This window comes from Salvia miltiorrhiza, chromosome 2 (genome assembly GCF_028751815.1).
Source record: "Salvia miltiorrhiza cultivar Shanhuang (shh) chromosome 2, IMPLAD_Smil_shh, whole genome shotgun sequence".
Classification (NCBI taxonomy): domain Eukaryota; kingdom Viridiplantae; phylum Streptophyta; class Magnoliopsida; order Lamiales; family Lamiaceae; genus Salvia; species Salvia miltiorrhiza.
The window spans coordinates 73,777,729-73,801,882 of NC_080388.1; the positions used below are offsets into that span (position 1 = coordinate 73,777,729).

At 33.5% G+C, this 24,154-nt stretch overlaps 2 protein-coding genes across 3 annotated transcripts; both read right to left on the minus strand.

Annotated features, from left to right (window-relative positions):
- Positions 1-713: 713 nt before the first annotated feature.
- LOC131009260 (uncharacterized) lies at positions 714-2,819 on the minus strand. Of its 2 annotated transcripts, none has more exons than XM_057936542.1 (3): positions 2,307-2,819; positions 863-1,557; positions 714-785 (listed from the first exon to the last, which is right to left on the minus strand). In XM_057936542.1, exons 1-2 carry the CDS (start codon positions 2,671-2,673, stop codon positions 863-865), a joined length of 1,062 nt encoding a protein of 353 aa, XP_057792525.1. In that variant the 5' UTR covers positions 2,674-2,819; the 3' UTR covers positions 714-785. The 2 variants fall into 2 exon arrangements, with proteins under 2 accessions (XP_057792525.1, XP_057792524.1); XM_057936541.1 differs by having other exon boundaries at positions 714-764; positions 2,307-2,796.
- Positions 2,820-8,330: 5,511 nt separating this feature from the next.
- LOC131009204 (indole-3-acetic acid-amido synthetase GH3.10) lies at positions 8,331-12,691 on the minus strand. Its single transcript, XM_057936458.1, has 4 exons — positions 12,081-12,691; positions 11,667-11,768; positions 10,705-11,516; positions 8,331-9,048 (listed from the first exon to the last, which is right to left on the minus strand). The coding sequence occupies exons 1-4, from the start codon at positions 12,380-12,382 to the stop codon at positions 8,510-8,512; spliced, it is 1,755 nt and encodes a 584-aa protein (XP_057792441.1). The 5' UTR covers positions 12,383-12,691; the 3' UTR covers positions 8,331-8,509.
- Between the last annotated feature and the right edge of the window lie 11,463 nt (positions 12,692-24,154).

The window sequence follows — 24,154 nt, forward strand, 5'->3', positions numbered from 1 at the left end:
TTCTTGATACAGCTTTAATCATTTTTTTTGTTGTTTAATGCAGCTTTAATCACTTTAATTGGTCGTGTTATTAAATTATACATGTGTCACTTTTTCTTTTAGAACATTATAATTTGGTTGAAGTATTATTTACCTCTGTGCTTAGGGAATATAAGCTTAAATTTTGAATCTTTGAATTACAATTCCCTTCACAACACGCTTCGCATCACATTTAGTTAAATATTAATACTAAGAGCATCCACAATGGGGGCTCAATAGCCAGTGCGAGCCCCCATTTATTGCACCCGCTCCCGTTGCCGCACCGGCGGTGCAGAGGGCCGAAGCTCCCATTTTTTTCGAATAATTCTATTTTCAACTTTGTTTTATTTTTAACTTTTTTTTGTCTTTTCAAAATGTTAATTTTTATTATTACAAAATTTTCTTCTTTATTTTTAATTTTTTCAATATTCAGTTCGAATATATTCAATAAAAAATATTTTTTTATTATATTTATAATTATAATAATTGAGTTGATATCAATATTATACAAATATAAAAATATTTTTTTTATGCATTTCACGGGATGCAAATGCTAGTTTTGAAATAACTATTGCTCTACAAATTCTTGCAACTAGACTCGATTTCATATCACCACCAAATTCACATTATAAGAGGTCTCGATCAAGCTCAAACAAGAAAGAGAAGAAATTGGACCCAAATAATGAGAAATAAAATATCAAGAAAATACTTTTCCATTATCTCAAAATTTCCCTTAGCCATTTTACCTGTCCAACAAGAACAAGAAGCTGAAAAGAAAGGAGATATCAAAGAAGATGCAACTGCTCTACAAAAGGAACAAAAGGAAAGAAGATCTCTCACTCACCTAAACGATCATCCATGTCAAATGCCGGTATCCCGCCCATTTCGCCGCGAGTCGAACGCCTATCGCCATCGCAGCAAGCAACAGCGGAATCGGCACCCTTTCTATAGCTCGGGTGCCGGCATCGTCCTTTGCCTCCCCCGAGTTCCGAGCGTGGTGGAGGATAGCCAAGGCCAAGTAGGAACCCATCACGACGACCCTAACCCACGGCTCCCCCACAGCAGCCAAAACAGCGGCAAGGGGCAACGCGGACGACACATAGTCTCTCCTCTTTACGAACCTAGCAAAACAGAACATACCCACGAGCAGCGTCCAGAAGAAGAGCTCGGTGATGTAGTTTCTGACAGCAGCGAAGCCGACCAGGCCGGCCAGCGTGAGTAGATACGGCTGGCTGTTCACGGAGTCCGGCGAGGCGGTCTCCGCGACGGCGAGTACAGCGGATGTTAGCATGATGATCAGTGTCAGCTCCGGGATTGGAGCGTACGCGACTACACCGGAGTAGAAGGATCGGACACTGACGAAGGCTGTCTCCACTAGGCGGATTGCGGATGTGAGGGGATCTCCGATGAAAAGGAACACGAGAGCCAGCAACAGTTTCGAGATGTAACCCAAGAACCAAGTTAGAGCCCCGAGAGCCTTCCTCCAGTTCGATAGTTCCCACAATACGGTTCTCCAAGCATACAGCAGGAACGCTAGAACTGGGAGAGATGACGTCGAGACATAATCAACGACATGCAAGATGTAAAAATCATTCGAATGCAGCAGGGAGCATCGGAAGTTAAAAGAAAGCATCTAAACATGACAAGCAGAATAGAGAAGCATATGCCTCACAGCATGATGTAGAAACTCCTGCACAAACTAGATGAAACTTCACAGCATAGCACAAACTAGCCGAAACTTCACAGCATGATGTAAAAAATCTAATGAACAGCGGCCCAAGATAACAAGAAACTGGATGAGCACCAAATAATCTGATCATACTTTGGATATCCTCGGAGAAGCAAGCCGAAATATCATCCTACGGACTAGAAGATCATAGGAGATTCGAAATAAGACTTGTTTGATTCAATTTATATAAAATCTCAGTCCCACAAAGGCAAATTATAGTGAGAGTGGAGCATCTTCAGCTCACCACAAAACTGATTATATCTTTTCACCTTCTTTACTACTTCACAAATTCCCTATTGCAAATTTGATTTTTGGAGAGATGAATGCTTCATAGGAAAATCATCTATTGCAAATATCTACTAATACAGCCAGAAATTGGGCAAGAGAGACGCCCATTACATCACATGCTACAATTGAAGCTAAATAAAACATAAATAAAATCAAAATAACAATAACCATGAACTAACTCCAAAATCAAGAAGCCAATGACAAATGCATATAATTCCAACACACACACACACACACACACACTAGAAAAAACAGCAAGAATTAAGCTTACCAATGAGAAAGGGCCATCTAACAGGCTTATCAGGAGCTTCTTTAGTCAAATATCTGAATCTTTCCGGCATGCTGCTTTCTCCACGAATCTGCGTCTCTTCATTCCTACTGTTATCAACTGAGCCGCTTTCATTTTGGGCTTTTACCAAAAACCCATTTTTATCTACCGGAAACCCATTAAAGGATTTCTTGAATGAACCGTAAAAGCTGTGGGAAATTTGGAGTTTGTTCAAAGGTTTCGCCTTTTTGGTTGGTGGTGAGGATGTTATCGGAAATGAGCTGTTGCTGAGGTGAAATCGAGAGGGATTTTTAGGTGGGGAGAGTTTAATTGGGGTTTTGGAGAAGAGGGTCGAGAGCGTGGTCGACATGATTGAGGGGTTCTGGAATTTCAGAGAATGCGGAATTTCGCCATTGATGATTTGGTAACGACGATGAAGGATAGGGGTTTTGGAAGAACCGGCAAAAGGGTATATTATTAAAGCTTTTAATTAATTTCGAAAAAGAAAGGAAGAATGAAAATAATGATTTAATAAATACTAAGTAGTCTTATACTCAAATTTGATTATTTTTTTTATCGAATTTAATTATAATTTTTGTTTATTGAATATCTCGAGGTTCATAAACTTAATCAAATTTAAATTATATTTTTAAATTCATATTTATATTTAAAACTAGCATTTGCACCCCGTGCAATGCACGGAAAACGTTTTTATATTTTTATATATATAAATTGATACCAGCTCAATTATCATATTTATAAATATAAGAAAAAAATTAATTTTCACTTAATATATTTGAGTTGAATATTCAAAAAATAAAAAAATAAAGAAAAATTCACAATAATAAAAATTGATATTGTGAAAAGGCATAAATAATAAGTAAAAAGAATAAAATAGAAAAAATTGATTTATTCAAAAAAAGAGGAGAGATGAGAGAGAATTTTTAAAAATCATTAATCTTTAAATAAATATAACTCTCCGTTTTAAATCAAATATTTACATAAAATATATCAAATTAATGCTCTTATCATGATATTTAATTTGATATATTTTATAAATAATTTTAATTTCACAATTTTAGAAAGAAATAATATTAAAAAATAAGAACACAAAGAAAAAATTATATTGTACAAATAAAACTTCAATTTTTTATAACTACAAAATTGCCACTTATTAATTTTGAAATCAATTTGAAATTGAAAATTATCTTCTTAATATATTATAAATTATTATATAAATATAAATTTATAAATTATTTATAACCAATGCCTTATAAATTGTGTATATATACACATATAATTCATTATGGAATTATAAACGTGGGTTATGCAATTTTTCTTTTTAAACGTGGGGTGTGCATTTTTTTTTTTAATTATGGGTTATGCAATTTTAATTGAGTTAGTTACTTAATTTTTGAATATATACAATAAGTCATTATTTTTGTAAGAAATCACAAAATTGCCATTGAAATTGATTTGAAATCAATTTCTAATTGAAAAATGTTGTTTTAATATAGTATAGATTATCTATAGCATGTGCATTATTTAGAGTATCAATTTGAATTTATAATTTGTTAATATGGATATACATATATAATCAAATAAAAGGCCATTCAAATTTAGTTTTAAGAATTGCTGGTTAGTTTTTATAATATATTAGTGGATTTATTTGAATTTTTTGAATGAGTTAATGTGTAAGTGAGATAGTGGGGTGAGTGGGATATAATTTATTTGTAACCTTCATGTTGAATATATTTTCAAAATTGCCATTCAAATCAATTTGAAATTGATTTGAAATCAATTTTTAATTGAAAACTGCTGTTTTAATATAGTATAGATATTAAAATTTTTTTCTAAATAATTTATTTATTTCGTAAGAATATATTATATTATTATTTTTTCTAACAAATAAAATTAATTAAAATTTTAATATAATTGTTATTAATTACTAATATATATATAAATATAATGTACCTAGTAATTTATATTTTTAAATATTATTTAACGAATTTATTTATCGAGCTTCATTAAATAAATTTAAATTTATTTGATTTTTTTTTTCGAATCGAGCTTCACAATATGAATATTGAATACCCTCCCAAGTAAGGAAAAGAAACAAATAAAAAAATATTACTTCTTCCGTTTCATTTAGTATGTTAAATGTAATATGTGAAAAAATAAAAAGGTGAATAAAAGATAAAAATTTTATCAAATAAGGAAATGTCTTAATATAGTTGGAACGCCCGAAATGAAAATTATCTCAAGATTGGTGAGAATGATGGAGTACTAATTGATATATGAGTTAAAGATAATAGAAAGTAAAATAATATATAGCAGTTACAAAATAAATTCAGAAATGTTGAAGGCACAACAGTCTTATGAAGAAGGCTCCAAAAGAAAAGGGAACTATTACACTACGGTAAGTTAAAAGTAATTTCTTCCTTCCAAAACAAAGCAAAAGGCATAAGTATGTAATTTACCTTTCTCTCTCATACTTCACCAATAGTCTCCACAATTACACACACCTCCCTCAAAGTGGTGAAAACGCTTAACATCACGTAAGATGATCAATCTCCCCGCGATCTTCGCCATGTGTTTGATCGCAGTGTGGCAATCCTCACAAACGCGCAAGTTCTTGAAAACACGAGCAGGTCTCCCACTTGGTATATTCATAATCTCATATGCAACGGCTAACCTTTCACTATGATACTTGAGTGTATGCTGCATTTCTTCTTCCTCCACATCATGCAGCGCTGATTTTGTGGTTTCATAAAGTGGTTTTATAAATAAATTTTTAGTTATTGAGGGAAGTATTTGTTAAATTTATTATTATTATACTGTTTATTTTGAATAGAAATTACTTATAATACAATGAACATAAATTAACATTTGTTACTAAAATTGAGGCTCTAAAAGAATGAATATATGCTAATTATTTATTAACCAATTAGGAATAAAACTAGTCGGTAACCCGTCGAAAATCGACGGGAATATATTAAAACATATAAATATTTGTAATTATTCAATACATTTTTTATTTGATGATTTTTTTTCACTAAAATAAAACATTAAATAAATTTGTTTTAAAGTAAAATATGTTAACTAAATACATTTTTACTAAGTAATATTTAGTCAAGCAATCCTCTCAGTCTCAACTCAGAAGCTAATTGTATGAAACTATTTTTTAGACACTTCCACAAATCCAATCCAATTATAATGATTTTAAAAATTTTTGATGCCTAAAAGTCAACTTCTGTCCCCTCCCCCCCTCCAAAAAAAAGAGAATGAAGCAAACTCCGAAGTCCCAAGCCAAAACAAATTAATTAATACAGCGTGATAGAGTAAAAGATGAAATATATCCATCATCATATAACATATTTTACCTATGAACAATAAAAAAAAAAATTAAAGAGCCACGAAGCAAATATAAATGTGGTATGAAGATATATGATGGAATTTATTGCACCTTTCTTCCCTCCTAGCACAAGCTGCACAGACATATCAAATCAGCCTAGCAAAATATAAGAAAAATAATATATTAATAATATCGTAAATGACTTAAAACTTTTAAAGATTGAATAAAATATTAAATTTGTAATTACTTCATAATCTATCAAAAATTTCATTATAGTAATTCCTACTATTTGTCTAATGACAAAAAATTGAATAATATTAATATTGTAATGCAAAACTTCAAAATAAAATTAGATATTAAGTTAATAACTTGTTCCTTCCATCTCTTCCATGACTTGGGCAACAGTTCTTTTAAGAAAATAAAGTGCAGTATCCTCAAAAAATGTAAAGTATATCACCTCATCTTCATCTTTTACAAGCACCTTCAACAAAAATCTGAGTATAATAGGAAACCAAAAATATAATTAGTAGGGTTTTATTTCTAATCAAAATATTATATGTAATATTTTTTATGTATAGATTAAAATTTACAAAACCAGTTACCTTATATTTATAGATCCAATCGGCTTTTTGCATTTTTTGCAATAATCTCCGATTTTGCTTCCTTTAGGAATACCTTTGTAGCATTTGTCATTTCCACATGACTCATAATACCATGATTCTTCAGGGTGAAAGTCAATTATTGTGCCTTTGCAGATATAGTTTCCACTATAAATTGAAAGATAATTATTTTCTAATTATGAAAATATTTTAAAATATGTATAGCAAATTAAAAATTACCTCAGAGTTTTTCATCTCTTTAATTATTTTCACTAAAGCAGGTTTCAACCATTCTTCACTTTTTACTTCTCGGCTAACTTTGGAGATATTAGCTATGGTGTTATTGTTATGTTAACTGTTATATATATGACATGAGGCAATCTTGAGATTGAGATTTAATTATGTTAACTGTTAACTAATGGTGTAAAACATTGTACGTGGAAAGTTTTAATTTAATTTACAGCAATCTTTCATTTTCAAGGAAAAGTTTTTTATTTTTTTTGTGTTATATATTGAATTTGCATCATCACATCTATCCTAACGTAAATAGTCAATAGAGATATGTCGGTAGAAAAATGAAAGTAAAGAACAACACTGACAACATAATTTTACATCAAGAGCGACATTTTCTTACATACATGTGTATCCTTATTTTTTCATGTTCATCGAAATAATCATAATAGGCAGCTCCTTCTTCCGAAAACCAATTCGGTTGAATGAATACATTTTTTAATTAAATCCCGACGACATGCCATAATGGATAACAGGTTTTTCCCATCAGAATCCAAAGGAAGCAAGACCAAGACATGTACAAATTTAAAGGTCATGATCATAATCAATAAAGGAAAATTGTCACAACACTAATAACCTAAAAAAAAAAAAAGTTAAGGGTTGAATAAATACCTCGTAAGCAGCGGAGAAAGAAAGCAGAATCGGGAGAAAGAAAGCAGAACCGATGAGAATAAGATTGTCAATTTGACAAGGAATTCTACCTTTGATATGATTTATCTAAAGAATTTGAGTCTATCTATAATTTGACAAAGAGATAAAGATGATAGGTTGAAGTAAATAAAATAAGAAATGTGTTGATTCCATTCAGTCTAGTCTTTCTGTGATGTATGTATTAAAATAGTTTCATTTTAATTACTATCATATATCGAATTTCTCAAAAAGATAAAATATATACTATTTATTAGATATTGAGTCTATCTATAATATTTAATAATGAAGATGATAGGTTCGAAATTAGATATATAGAAATTTGTTGATTAAAAATTTAGAAAAAATAAGAATGGATGAGAATTGAGGAAAATTAGAATAGAGAGATTATATGACGCCACGTAGGATAGAGTTTATGTATTAAAATGATTTCATTTTAATTATTATTATATATCGAATTTCTCAAAAAGATAAAATATATACTAGATATTGAGTCTATCTATAATTTGTTAATAATGAAGATGATAGGTTTGAAATTAGATATATAGAAATTTGTTGATTAAAAATTTAGAAAAAATAAGAATGAATGAGAATTGAGGAAAATTAGAATAGAGAGATTATATGACGCTACGTAGGATAGAGTTTATTTTGCTTTTATATATATATATAGATTTGAGAATACAATACTCTAAATAACTTTTATGAGTTCTAATTCAATATTATGCTTTGAAACGAATGAATTATGAAAATTTAAAATTTAAAATATTTTATTTTGTATCACTTCACTAATTCTCTCTCTCTATTAATATTGAACACACACTCTCTCTCTCTCTCTTCCTATTAATATTGATCATATGATTTTTTCCCCCCTTTTTGTTTCCTCTTTTATATTAATTTTCTATATTTCCTAATTAAATTCAATTAAGATGAATGCATAATACATCCGAACCTATACAAATTTTTGTCTAAATTAATTTCTTCCAATCCGCAAGATGTGTATACAAGTAGAAATACAAGAAACCGAGAAAAGGGACTTTGATGCTACGAAACCAAGTCTTATTAAACGATTTCGACAACGAAGTGCAGTTCAGTTGGTAAAAACGCTCTCTCTCTCCCTCTCTAAACAATTGGTCGGAATTCGAATCCTCACGGGGAGAATGGGGAACTATTATTAATTCTTTTAGAAAAAAAAAATTTAAATAGACGACTTGACTTCACGACCTAAAAGATCACGAGTTCGAATCTCACTCCCGATCTCCACAATTCCCCTCTCCTAATCATCAAAACAAGGCCCAATCCAACCCATCAAATCTCTAGGATGCATAGGCAGTGCTGTGGAACCTCTTAATGGTACAAACATTCAAAATCCTAAGCAAAACAGGGTTGCTAGTGCACCTCGGCGTCTTGAACTGGCTCAATGCCGCCCCATTTGCTATGAAATTCTCCATGATCTTCTTGAACGTCCCTTTCTCGACGATGCACAGCTCCAACGGCCCGATCGAGTTGCTCTTCCTCGACACGACGTAGCCCTGGTCCACGAAGGCCGCGTCCATCTCCCGGCAGCACTCGCCCAGGAGGCCCTCCTCCACCTCGCCCTCGATCTCCCAGTAGATTATGTAGTGCCCCGGCTGCTTCCCCACGTCCGCGTGGCTCGTGAAGTCGACCAGCTCGGCCCCCGTGCTCCGGAGGATCTGGGAGCCCCTCGCCACCACCGACTGGAGGTCCTTCTCCGTGTTCTTGTCGATGTTCACGGTCAGGATGAGCTTCCTCCGGCAGATGAAGCTCAGCTTCGGGGTGTTGCGGTAGAACCCGGCCACCTCGACCACGTCTCCTAGCCGGTACCGGTAGAGCCCTGCACGGGGACGGGGAGCGTGTATATAGTTAAGCCAAGTCACTGACAAATTATTCGAAGCTCGGTTCGAAAAAACCTCGTTCAAGTTCATTTGGTGAAGTTCGATAATCCGTGAACAACTTCGTTAAATGATTCTGTTTGAAAAATATATATTATTAGTAGGTACAATTTATATTTATCTACTAAAACTAATAATAAGTGTATTAAATCTCTAATTTATTACATCTGTTTGTTATAAAAAGAATAATTAAGATATTTATTATTTTGAATGATATAATTTATTTTCAAAAGAAAATAATCAATATTTTTAATATAAATATCAATTTAGAAAGTTTGTATAGTCTCGGTTAAGCTCGTGAACCTCAAAGTATTCAGTAAAAATAAAATTGGAGATTCGACTCGATACTTAATAAATTGAATTTGAACATAACACTATTCCGTTCAGCTTGATTTGATTATATACTCCTATGTATAATTATGATGTTGTTTGTTACTATACACGTGACTTGCATAGATAAAATCGCTTCGATTGAAAATCAAATTTGTATAGTTGAAATTTTTCTCCTTGTAACCAAATTGAAACCGAAGTTTGAAGTTATGCAAGTTTTAATTATTTTAATTTTTTTTATGATTAAAATCTATTCTCCATCTAGAAGTCAATAGTAACCCCAAAAATCATAATAAAGCAAAGTGTCACGATTAACCAAATCAATTCAATAAAAATCAAAATATCAATCCAGGTATGAAGTAACCCCAACAATACTCAAAGCATAAACAATTTTTTTAATTTTTGAATTTATAATCTTAAATCAAGTTATAATGTGTAAAAATAAATAATAAATAATATTTTAACATATTTAAATTAAATAGACTCATACATGCTATTTCAGTTTTGAGAAATCAAACATATTCTCTAGAGTGACAATAGTAACCCCAAAATTCATATTAAAGCAGCTATTAATAACATGAATTCATCAAAAATCAAACTATACCCAATAATAGACAAAACAGAGTAGCAATAAATTAAGTAAAAAAAAATATATGTAAATATCTCTGAAAACATCAATCATACCGAAACTTAAAAATCTTCAAGTCAAATTGAAGCGATCATAATATAATGATTCGGTTCTGTTCGGTTCGATTTTGCTCGCCACTAGTTGTCATATGCACTCATTAGTCACTAGGGGACACAAAAAAGAAATGATTCATGCAAGAAAGGGAACAAAGTTTATTAGATTTCAAACACAATGTCCTTGTATTAATGAACAAACCATATCATGGTCCTATTACCTATGTCAGAAAGTATTGTGAATTTTGCCAGAACTTTCTCAGCACTAAATATTAAATGGTCCATAGTGTACTATGTGGAGAGAGAAATGTGGTTGGAAATTAATGCAACCACTACAAATATCTAACTACTATAGGTAAATTAAAATCGTGGGAAGCAATAAAAATACCATGCATGTATTGGTCGATGATGTCATTGACATTGTGTGGATTGTATTTTCATTTATTTGATTATTTTATATAGCTTATATTAGTTTGGTTGTTGATTCATGAGTAGATTGGTTAATTCATTGTATTATTTATTCAATTTCATAATATGTATCACATAGCTGAAAAAAATGGAATAGTATTTTTGAAGTAATAACTAACCTGTGAAAGTTGTTAGCACAATCTCGTACTCCTGTCCAATTTTGACTTGAGAGAGTGGCACGGGATCGTCCTCGACGAAGTCGTCGGGGCCGCCGTGGCTCTGCCGATGGAGAGGTATGAACTCGAAGTACGAAAATGTGGGTATAACGGCAAACGTGACCTTATCCGGTGGTGTACACGGCTCCAGATTCACCCCAATCCAACTCTCGGTGGAGCCGTATTCCGCACTAATTAGGGCTAAATTCTTTGCATAGTGTGAGAGCTTGCTCAAATAGGGTTGCATTGATCCTGTCATGATTGAATACACATATTTGGCATTAGGCCATAGCTCAGGAATTAGGCCCACCCAATCCCTCCTTTCTAGATCCTGGCACTTGGCCTCGACTCTTGAGGCCAGGCCGGGATTCGGGCGGAGGACCTCCAGGACGGCCCTCCGCACATCCGGGATGGTAACCCTGGAACTCAGGGTCCCCTCCCGAATGTCGTTGCAAATCTCCCTCCACACCTCTTGGAACGACCTAAATGCTTGCACGATGCTGTACGCGAACGTTGAGGTCACATACTCGACCCGATCGGAGTGGTGGATGCCGAGGAGGAGGTGGCAATAGGTTGATTGCTTGTAGTCTCCACTAGAGATCACCTCTTGGGGGCTACATGTATAGGACTTGGTCTGTTGCTGCTTCATCTTGAACTCCTCGCTCGCGTAGACGTGCGTCGTCGCGGTCCCCACCGTTATCCCGCCCTTGGTCTTGTATCGCTTGCTGCTGTATATGAACTCGAGAACTCTCCCTTTTTCCCTGATCGGGTACACCCTTTTCAAAAAAGAGAAATGGCGCGAGAATCAATCGTAAAGTAGCGATGGCGAATTCTCATAAAACAATCAAGTCCAGTCTAACCTAGTCTAGTTCCAACTAGATCTAAATAAAATTGAGAATATACACCAAAGTCGATTGGAAGCAAACCTTGATCGATACGCCGCGGCGAGCTTGAAAATTTGAAGCGTCGTCTCCGAGCTGTGGCGCGTGAAGGGCACGTACTTCGGCCTTCCCTCCGTTGTACCAGAACTAAAACAGCCATGAACGAACATTAATTACTCCAAACAAAAATGAACTTTTTTTTTTCTTTTTTCCTTTTAACTTTTCCCACCAAATCAACCAAAATTGGAAGGAGCCCTTTTCTCCGATCACCCAAAAATTGTCAACTCAATCACGTCACCGCCTACTTAATTAGCTCATACACATACAATGAAAAAAAGAATATAATAAAAACACACTCACACACACACAAACCTTAACTAGAGCCGGTTCGAGTTCATCATGATGCAGTCTTTAAACTTTCTTTATTTACATGTGTAATTTATCAAAGAAAAAAAAAACCTCAACGAGAGAGTGGTGATGGGCTCTTGAGTGAGCAGCGGCGTCGTTTCGCCGTCGGCGATTCTCCGAATGTAGGGCTCCAAATCTGCATGAGACGCGAGGGGCACCGACGAGGTGAAGAGCGATTCCAATGCCGACGCTTCGAGGTGTTGTACGTCGGCGTCGCCCAGCCACTTCCGGAGGTACTCCGCCGCGCGGTTCCGCTCGAGGATGCGGCGGAGCGTCTCCGTCTGCCGCGCGGCGGCCGCCTCCGCGGCCGCCTCGAACCAGCCGATGACGTCGTCGCCGCTCCAACAGCTCATGGCTGAGGAATCTCGATTGCAGAAAACAATGTGTGTCTAAATTTTGATGGAATTGGTGTTTTTATACAGTGATGAATTTGTGTTGTCTTATTCAATTCATCATCTTCACCAGACATCGAAGAGGTGGGGAGGGAGCCCACCTTTATTTATGAGGATTTCTGATTAGTTATCCATCATTGAATTAATCTTTTTTTTTTCTCGAACTCGGCAGAGAGATTTCAAAATCCAGCTCAAGAATATCTCAGTACTCATCATTCTTTTCTTGAAGAAGATGTGTGATACTGCTTAGGCCAACGAGATTCGTAATGCGAGGCCAGGGATTCTTTTTGGAGATTATCTGTATTTATTTATAAGGGAAAATTATCGTAAAATGCATAAAATTTGGATGAATTCTGATTTTTTTTGCACATAATCTTTTGAATTTTAAATAAAATACACCAAGTTTTAATTTTTCTGATTTTTTTCCCTAATTTAAAATTCTCTTAAATTTGAAACTGTGTAATTCAATATGAAAATAAAGCTTTATCTCGCAACTAAACATTAATCCGCGAGAAAATCAATGTCTGAAATCAAAAAGTCTTGGTTCGAGTAGCGTGCTACGGTCTTTAAATTTAAATATTTAGTTATTAATTTATATAAAAAAATTGGGATTTAGGACTTATATGAAGAAAGTTATACTTTAACACTATGCAATCCTAAATTATTAGCTAGGCTTGTCACATATCGTTCAAGTACGAATGCAATGAGAGATGTCACAAATGGGCATTAATAGAGGATTTCAAATGAACAAACTAAAAGGTAACATTATCACAATATTTCAAAATCATATAAAATTGCAAAATAAATCATATTAATTCATAAGGTATTTGACAAGTAACTCTTAAATCTAGTACTAGTACGACCATCCGTGCGATGCACGGCGAAATCAAAATTAAATGATATGTTTAAATAAATAAATATAAATAATAAACAGAAACAAAATATAATAAATGCAAAATATGGTTTAAAAATAAAATACTAATTACTCAATAAAATTTCGAATTTAAAAACGTAATTTTCAATTATGTATAAAGTGTAATGATAATTATAGTTATTAAATTCTTTTAAATTATTTGATAATGAAAATATTTTAAAATTTTAATAACTTATTCGTTTTAAATTAATTTTTGATAATTTTTATACCATATTAAAGATCTTCTGACGAACTTAAACTTAAGATACACATTGAATATTTTTTTATAAATTAAATTTGACAATGTTTAGAAAAGAATTAAAATTATAAAAAGAAAAGAGAAAAAAAAAATTGATGGGAGAAGAGAGAGAAAAAAAATGGAGGGAGAAAACTCCTCTTTTATATATTATTATATAGATTTATCGGGGGGAAAAAAACTTAAATCTAACAAATGAAGGTAATAAATTAATGGGTAATTGGTGTATAAATATTTACATGAACTTTACTCATTTTTTGGCATTTAACATGAATTTTACATCCTAATTATAAATACACGAACTTATTCACTTTTTGATATTTAGCATAAACTTTAAAACTTAGTTATAAATACATGAGCTTTAAACTAATTCAATTTTTGACTCGTTTTTTCATTCCCCCTCCCAAATTAAAGCAGGCTTGGAATGTCTGAATCTTAACATTGACAATTGGCATCCGACGAGCTTGCAGAAGCGCCTGATGAGGAAACCCATCGATGTTGGCTGCGAAATCCTCAAATCTTAATGAACGAAATTTTTGGCTTTCTGAATCATGAAATATTTTTGAAATCCTCAAATCTTAAAGAATAAATTGGTTTTCTGAAATTGTGAAATTTGCATGTAGACAATTTTTATCATTCACTTTCATAATTTTAATTTTGGGTTATTTTTCTCTAACCAAAAACGATGTTGTCGCATCTCAGTGCCGAATTATCCACGTCACGTTTCAGACATTCAAAGTCATATTTAATTTAGAAAAAATGAAAAACAGGTCAAAATTTGAAAAGTTTAAAGTTCATGCATTTATAACTAAATTTTAGAGTTCATGTTAAATACTAAAAAGTGAGTAAGTTCATGTATTTATAACAAGGTTTAAAGTTCATATTAAATAATAAAAGATTAATTAAGTTTATGTATTTATACATCAATTACCCTAAATTAATCTATGGTGATTGGGAAACATCAAATTAAGTAGGAAACATCAATTCAATTCGACTTTTTTTTTATTCCAGTTTGTATTATTTCAAATTATCAATACTATTTATGATATCTGTTGAAAAGATGTATATGATAATCAATACATATAATTAGATAGTCTAATTAATTGGTTAAGTCGGCAATCACTACAAAAAAACGCGTATTTACCGGCGACAACTACCGGCGGCGATTTTGCCGTCGGTAGATAACGGCGGCAAGGCGGCGGCATTGCAGGCGACCCGAAATTTCGAAATTACCGGCCAGTTACCGACGGCAAACTCGCCGCCGGTATTTAACGGCGGCGTCGCCGCCGTTAATGTTAAAATACGCATTATTTAATTAAATTTATAGACTTAGCGGCGGTAAAATCCCCGCCGCTAGATAGCGGCGGCATTTGCCGTCGGTAACCTTTAAAATATAGGGCAGCGGGTTTGCCCATTTTTTCAGTATCTGCGCCGCAACCAACCCCCCCACGCGAACACAAACTACCCCCCCAGCCCCTCCCCTGCTGCTGCTGCCCTTCCTTCGCCGCCGCCTCCGCCGCCGCCGACCGCCGCCGCCGACCGCCGCCGACGCAGCAGGTATCTCTCTCTCTCTCTCTCTCTCTCTCTAGATCTATATATATATATATATATCTAATTAATTTTAATTATATATATATAATTATATAATTTCACTTATATTATTTATTGTAGTTCGACGACCTCGTTTCACCGCCTTCTTCACGACACCCACCGGAAACCACCACCGTACGCTCTCTAATTTATTTATTTAATTATTTAATTATGAATTTATTTATGTATTTAATTATATATTAATTAAATAGATTTAATTATTTGTTATATATAGTTAATTAATTTATAATAGATTTTGTTTATAATTAAATTATATGAAGCATGATTAATTTTAAATTATATTAATCCATTTAATATATGATGTTGTTAGTTTAATTTTAAATTATGAAGCATGATTAATTTTAAATTATATTAATTTTAATCAATTAGTTTAAGTTGTTTGTTAGAATAATTTATATATGTTGGATAATTTTGTTAAATTCAATGTTATGTGCTATGTGTTTATGAAATGTTATATTATTATATATATATATATATATATTGTGGGATAGATTTAATCAATTTCTTAAGGATCTTCTCCCTTTGGGATAGAAATTGATTATTTCTTAAGGATCTTCTCCCTACAAATGATTGTTTTTAATTTAATTACCATGATTTTTATTGCTTTTATTTGTATTGTATTATTGCTTCGACATTGGGGGGTCGGGTAGACCTAGTATAGGCTTAGTAAATTAGGACCACTATGGTCACTATAGTTGCTGGTAGAGTCGAGCACTTGGTAGTTAGGATAGTGGGGTTATGCTGTCGAAATTTTGTTAGATTTCAAGTAATTTATTATGTTTTATTTGTTTTTTTCAATTAGAATTTGCAAGAATGAGTGATAATCGTACGTGGATGTACGCGAGATACAATGATCGTACCGCATTTGAAACGGGGCTTGAGTTTTTCCTTGAGTGGGCGTTCAATCAAACGGCGTACACAGATGGACAAGGTAACATTAGGTGCCCGTGTAAGAAGTGCAAGAATCAAGCGTATTTAGATGTACCTACGGTCAGAGAACATGTTAGTAGGCGTGGATTTGTCCTGAATTACAAAGTTTGGGTTTGTCACGGGGAAGCACCGCTGTCTATGCCGAGAGAACATGCTATAATGAATGAGGATGATGGATTATACAATAACTACGAAAGGATGGTGCATGACCATGCTGGACCTAGTAATTATCAAGATCCTCCAAATCTGGAGCAGCCGCCCAATAATGACGCTCAACAGATTTATAACATGTTGGATGCAGCGGATACTCCATTGTACGCAGGATGTGACACGTACTCACAATTAAGTTGGATGACTCAATTCATGAGCATAAAGACTGAAAGCCACATGTCAGAGAGGACTTACAATCAGATGTCTTCGATGATGAAAGCTGCTTTACCAGAGGGTAACAACTGTCCAGAAGACTTCTATAGTACGAAAAGAAATCTACGTGGTTTGGGTTTGCCAGTAGAGAAGATCGATTGCTGTGTTAATAACTGCATGTTGTATTGGGGGGAAACTAGTGAGCTACATAGTTGTATGTTCTGTGACCAATCACGATATAAGGACAGCTTGCGTGCATCTGGGAGTCGCAGAAAGAAACAAGTGCCCGCTAAACAGATGCACTATTTTCCCTTGACGCCCCGATTGCAGAGATTGTTTGCATCTCCTGCAACTGCTGAACATATGCGGTGGCATGCGACCTCCACAGACGATGGGATAATGCGCCACCCGGCCGACTCTCCGGCATGGAAACATTTGAATTCAGTCTTTCCTGGATTCGCCGATGAGATCAGAAATGTGAGATTGGGCCTCTCTACAGATGGTTTTGCCCCATTTGCACAATCAGGGCGTCAATATTCTTCTTGGCCAGTTATTGTCACGCCGTATAACCTGCCTCCGTGGTTGTGCATGAAAGAACAATTCATGTTCCTCACAGTCCTCGTGCCTGGCCCATCAAACCCAAAGATGAAGTTGGACGTATTCTTACAGCCATTGATACACGAGTTAAAATCTCTGTGGGAGGTTGGTGTGAACACTTACGACATATCGTTGAAGCAAAATTTCCAGATGCGAGCAGCTCTGATATGGACTATCAGTGATTTTCCAGCGTACGCTATGTTGTCTGGGTGGGGTACAGCTGGGAAATTGGCATGTCCACATTGCATGGAGAATACAGAAGCATTCACTTTGCCGATGAGTGGAAAACAATCGTGGTTTGATAATCATCGGAAGTTCTTACCTCCTAACCATGTGTTTAGGAGAAACAAAACTTCATTCTTGAGGAATAAGACATGCAATGTTGGTCCACCAGAACAAAGATCAGGAATACAAATCTTGAATCAAATCGAGGGGTTAGGCTTCGTGAAGGTTACCGAAGGTTATGCATTGTTATGTATGTATTAGGCCGAGGTTCATCGACTGGCCGCTGCCACAGGACGACAGGAGCGGCTAGACGAGGTGTATTTGGAGGTGGTGCAAATTGATAGGTCACGGATCTACGGCGTCGGGAGTGCCGGGCAGAGTCAGGCTAGTAGGGGGTCTATCCGCAGCACGGGCACTTCTGCGGTGTCTCAGCAGCTTTATGAGACACGGATCTCCACGCTGGAGGAGCGATTGGCGGCAGAGCAAGCACAACGCCAACAGATAGAGGAGCGCATGGCGGCAGAGCAAGCAGAACGCCAACAGATGCAGGACCGCGTGGCTCAATTGGAGGCGTTTATGAGGATGTATAATGCTCCGCCACCTCCACACCCTGATGCCGATGATGATGATGATGATGATGCTTAGACTTATGTTTATGTTTTCAAACAAAATTACATTTGCACTTTCTTTTCAAATTTATGTTTTATTGAACTATATATTTCAAGTGCTTTAATTATTAAAACTATAAATGTTTTATATATTTATGGCAATGATGATGATGATTGCATTTAACATAAACAAATAAATTCAAATCACATTATAATAACCAAATTAAAACACTTTTGGTGTATTCATGTTAAAAAAAAAAAAAAAAAAAAAATTAATTAATTAATTAATTAATTAATTAATTATTAAATATTAATTAAATATTTTACCGACGATAAAAATAAGGACCGAAACGAACTCGCTCACTAATTAACAACATATTTAAGGTATTATCTCCACATATTCAAAGATTATAATTATATGAGTGAGTATATAGCATTTAAATGAATTAATAGATGTAGATATATCAATAATACGAGTGTTCTGTACTGGTGATCACTCGAAAAGAATTTCAAAGTTAAGCGTGCTTGACACATAGCACAAGCAAGATGGGTGACCCACTGGGAAGTCGGGTCGCCGACTGGGAAGTTCGTCTAAAGTATGCAATACCGTATAAATACGGAAATAAATTGTGGATATACAATATACAATAAAATAAATAAATAAATAAATAAATAAATAAATAAATAAATAAATAAATAAATAAATAAAATAAAATAAAATAAAATAAAATAAAAAAATAAAATAAAAAATATTACCGTGGGCAAAACGCCGTCGGTAACTACCGACGGCAATTTCCCCTCGGTAAATACCCGGCCATCCTCCGGCGTGAAACCACCGGCCGGCGGTAGATTTTTACCGACGGCGATTCGCCGCCGCTAGTTAGCGACGGTAATCGCCGTCGGTAGTTTTCCGGCCAGGTCAGCCGGAGTCCGGTGGCTCTCTACCGACGGCAAGATAGCCCTCGGTAACTAGCGGCGGTGTCTGCCGCCGCTATTTCTCCGGCTAGGCTCCGCCGTTTAACGGCGACAATTCCGGCGGCAGCGCCGCCGTTAACTGCCGACGGCGGATGTTCGCCGCCGTTATTGTCGTTGCCGACGAACCGTTTAGCGGCGGGAGATTGCCGCCGTTATCGCCGCCGGTAACACTATTTACCGGCGGCCGTCTTTTTTTACCGACGGCATTTAGCCGTCGGTAATCAGCGCTTTTTTTGTAGTGAATTGCGTGGATTCCTATAGAGGGTGTTTGGCTAAGCTTATATAAATTCCTTAAAATAGTTTATAGCTATTTAGAAGGTTGCAAACTTCTTCAAAATATTTGACAAAATAAGTTTCTAAAGAGCTTAATTATAAGTTCTTAAAATAAGTTCTAATAATTTATAAGTTCCTAAAAAATTTATTCATCCGACCCAATTTATTTTTCTCATTATTTTATAAGCAACACTCATTTTACAAAAATAATTCAATTATAATTTTTTATTTTTATCATCTCTCTAACTAAAAGTTATCTCTATAGTTTATAAGTTCAATTATCCAAACACTCTGACAACTTATAAGCTCTTATGAAACTATATCTTATAAGTTATTGAAACATCATATAAACTTCGAGAATTTATAAGCTCTTTAAAATAACCAAACACCCCCTTAATCAATACACTGCCTATGAGGTGTGGCTCAACTCCTCATATGATTCATTGGCCAATATAGCATGTATTTATTTTTATTATTTATTTAGGAGCATTCGGTTGCTCGAGATTGAATTGTTTTGAGATTATTAAATGGACTCAATATTATTTTTGCCACTAATCATAAGCTATGACTAATCAGACGTGGCATTATCTTAAAATTAATTAAATACCAAGTGTTATCTATCCAATTGTACATAATATTACATTATTAATCTTATCTAATCCTACGAATCGATCACCAGTCTTAATAGTTCAAGTCAAGCTTTGGTCATGCCTACAAACAACAGAAATGTTTTTCTAAATGCTGAAAAATTAATGAAAATTCTCTTAAGTTCTTCGAAAATTGTAACTCAAATTATTAAATGAATAATGAAAATAAATAGGAATTCCTACTTTTGTATGACATGCATCGTATGGACGAAAATACTAGTATAATTAAAACTATATAAAAATATAATTTGTAAAGTAACAATCAAGCCAAGCTTGTGAATCACCAAACACCATTGAAGTATGAATAATAACAACAAAATATAAATGGACCCATTTATTTTGGTTCCTTTACGTATGTGCTCCCATTTTACTTGTGGGTCTTTAATTAATTATACAGAAAACTAATAACCACACACAAAACACACACAAAAAAGTCCCATTTTAAACATAAAAGAGGAATTTTTTATTTTGTTCAAACTAAAATGAAAAAGAAGTAGCTATTTGGGTGGGTTTCCTTTTCCTCATGACCTGCACGAGTATCTTCTAAGACTTTGATAGGAATAGCTTTTTTGTTCAGCTAAAAAGACGAATATATTTTGTCCAGAATTCCTATTTAAATAAATATATCATTTGCACAAATAAATAAAAAGATGATGGTTTTTATATAGTTTTAATTATACTAGTATTTTGGTCCATACGATGCATGTCATTTTATATTTATTTTTGGGTGCTCAATGATTTCTCAGTCTCTCTCTCTCTCTCTAAGAATGCCAGCTTTCGTAATAAATAAGAATAATGCATAAGTTAGTATATAGTGTTGCTTAAACTGCTTATAATGACTGCATAACGGAATTCAATCAATTGAAAAAATTTCTGCTCGCTCCAGAATTGGAACCCATCTGGTAAAAATTCACTTCCTCTAAATAAATATTAGCCATAAAACTTGAAAATGTAATATTATAGATTCATTCTCATTTGATCTTTTCCCTATATATACATAAAGGCAAATTACTCAATTCATGTATATTGATATGTATCACTTTTAGTATTTCCCCTTTTTATTTTATACCTTTATTTTAATTCTAATATACAATAAATTATTATTAGCATAATTGAATTTATAAATTACATCAAATCAAAACTTTATTTGTTCCTTTTTTCTTATTATTTAAAGTTAACGGGAAAAAGAACAAAACTCGAGCTTTGATCTTTATGTAATTTGTAAAATTAATGATGTTAATAACAATTCTTTATGTATTATAATTGAAATGAAGAAATAAAAAATACCAATGTAAAACATAAAGGGTGTGTTTGCTTTTTATCCTTCTAAATGTAGGGATAATATAATGAGGTATATATTTATCACGCTTAAAGTGAGGACCATATATTTTATATCTTGTTTGGTTTGAAGGATAATATATTTATCCACTCCTTATAAGGCGGTATAAAATTATACCACTCTTTTCTTAGGTATAAATTTATCCTTTTTCCAATGGATAAGGAGCTGTCCGAAAAATTATACAATATGCCCGAATTTTTTCATACACCAAAGCAAAGAGGTATAAGATGGTAAATGTAGCTTTATCCCTTCCTTATACCTCAAAGCAAATTTGATCTTTATGCAATACTTCCTCCGTCCCACGAATCTTGACACGTTTGGTTTCGGCACGAAAATTAAAGAGTTGTAAATTAGCGTTTTAAGTGTGTAGATAATAAAGTATATATAAAAGTGATAAAGTAGGAGAGAGAATACAATTAAGACCCTTATTTTTGGACTAATTATTATCTTATTTGGAAATGTGTCAAGATTCGTGGGACGACCCAAAAAGGAATACGTGTCAAGATTCGTGGGACAAATGAAGTATATATGAAGGGAATGAATTAAATAATTTTTTCTCAGGTTTTAATTAGCCAAAAATCAATTTGAAGCCTTTTTTTGATAAATTTTACAATATTAAACAAAGAGGGAGTATATATGAAGGGAATGAATATAATAATTTTTTCTCAGGTTTTAATTAGCCAAAAATCAATTTGGAGCTTTTTTTTAATATAAATTTACAATATTAAACAAAGAAATTAAAAGATCGAGCCACAGGGGACTCAAACCCAAGACCTTCGGTCTTAGGCATTAATCTCTTACCGCTTGGTAAATACGGACTCAATTTGGAGCTTTTATTTAATTAATATATTTAGTCGTTTTATATGCATTAAAATATTGTTAAGGGTATATATCCTAATAATTTAAAATTGATATGCAACTGAACCGGTCCCTAAAATTAAAGGGAATTCTTGCATATTTGTTAGCTCTTTTATTTGTATTAATGATTTGAAAGGTTCTTTTAATTTACAAAAAAACAAAGAAAAATCAACGATGATTGAAATCTGAAACAAAATATACAAAAGTATTTAAATAACCAATAAGTTAGGTCCTACAAATAGACAATCCAAGAATTTTATTTCTCAGTTTTCGCAAAGAAAATTAAAAAGCATTGTTCATAATAGTATTAAACACTACTAAATACATAAGAAAGCAATACATGAAAGATATATCAACTCGAGAGATAAACACATGCACAAATAAATAGTATAAGAAATAAGCTCACTATTAAATACTCCCTCCGTCCACGAAATGAGTACCCATTTGTGGACGGCACAGGTTTTAAGAAATGTATGGAGTGTAGTGTGAATAGTTTAAGGGTCCCACTTTTTGAGAGTATTAATTAAAGGGTTGTGTGGGGTACACTTGCCAAAAAGAGGAATGGGTACTCATTTCGTGGACGGACGAAAAAAGAAATATGAGTACTCATTTCGTGGACGGAGGGAGTACCTAATAAGACAATAATCACATAAAATATACAGTATCAAGCATCAATAAATACATATTTGAATACTTCATGACCTTTCAGGATGTATTCTCTTTGATTGATAAATTTATCGTGAAAAATAATAATAACAAAAATTTACCCCTTCAAATCTTTTGAATTTTTCCCCTTATTTTCTATAAAACAGAATTTCACCATTTCTCATCCCACATTCACTTCAAAGATGAATAATATTATTACAACAAAAATAAAGGGATAATATTGTTCCTATTTGTAGTGAAAGAATTAATAAGAAATGGCAGAATTCTCTTTGCTAGAAAATAAGGGGGGATCAAATAAGGGAGAAATTTTTATTATCCATCATTTTCTATGATAAATTTATCAACCAAAGAGAACACACTCTTAATAATTAGACTAATAGGTTAACCATTACACAATAAGCCAATTATTATACACAATTCAAGTGAAAGTACTCCATTTGTCCTTTAAGAGCGTACATTTTTATCATTTTGGTACGTCCCACAAAAATGTGCATTTTCATTTTTTTGACAGTACCCCACCACAAACTCTTATTTTTTACTTCTACATCCTGAACTTATTCACAATTTTACCACACATGATCCGCCACAAGTTTCTTACTCCCTCCGTCCTTGAATTCAAGGCCTACATGAAAAAACACGGGTTTTAAGAAAGAAGTGAATTTTTTATTAGTTGAGTGGAGAAAGGTTTTTTTTTTTTTTCCACTCATAATACACTCACCTATCATTTATTAAAATTCAGGCCACCAAAAATAATGCAAGCTCTTAAGGAATGGAAGGTTTTATATAAATCATTAACAAAATCGAGGCTTAGCCCGAATACCCAAAGTTCTTTTGTAAAAATGGTAAATTGGTAAAAAAAAAAAAAATAGTATCTTTATTAAGTAGGAGATTATGAATAAAATTACCCTTTATTTTTCAAGCTCAACCCAACCCTAACTCGAGCACTTTGGATCGACTTATTAGACCTGGCTGATTTTGCCACCTCTAATCACGATGAAGGAGATTGTAGAATTGGTATATATAATTACATATAAACCCATCATAGTCTCAAAATTATATTTTATATTATGATCCTATATTTCATAAGTTTAAATCTTGACCCTAACAATTTTGAATTATATATGAGGATGAATTTTTTGTTTAGAACTCACTCATCGCTCATCACTTCATCGATAAGGGCAACGAAATCTTACACTTTGTCAACCTCTGCATTAAATTGAAGGCAGCATAATCTTCCACTTTGTCAATTTGTGCATAAAATTACAAAACTATTTAAACTTTTGGACCATTTTGTAAAAAGTGATAGTGATTGTTGTGAAATTTAAAAAAATCATTCATACATACATATAAAGAAGGCCCAATTTCTATCTTGATTTTGACATAGATGTCTTCTTGTGCTTGAAAGTTACGTTAAATTAAAATTATTCAGTGTAGACACGAATAGAAGATCAAATGGTGAAAAGCAAAGTGAT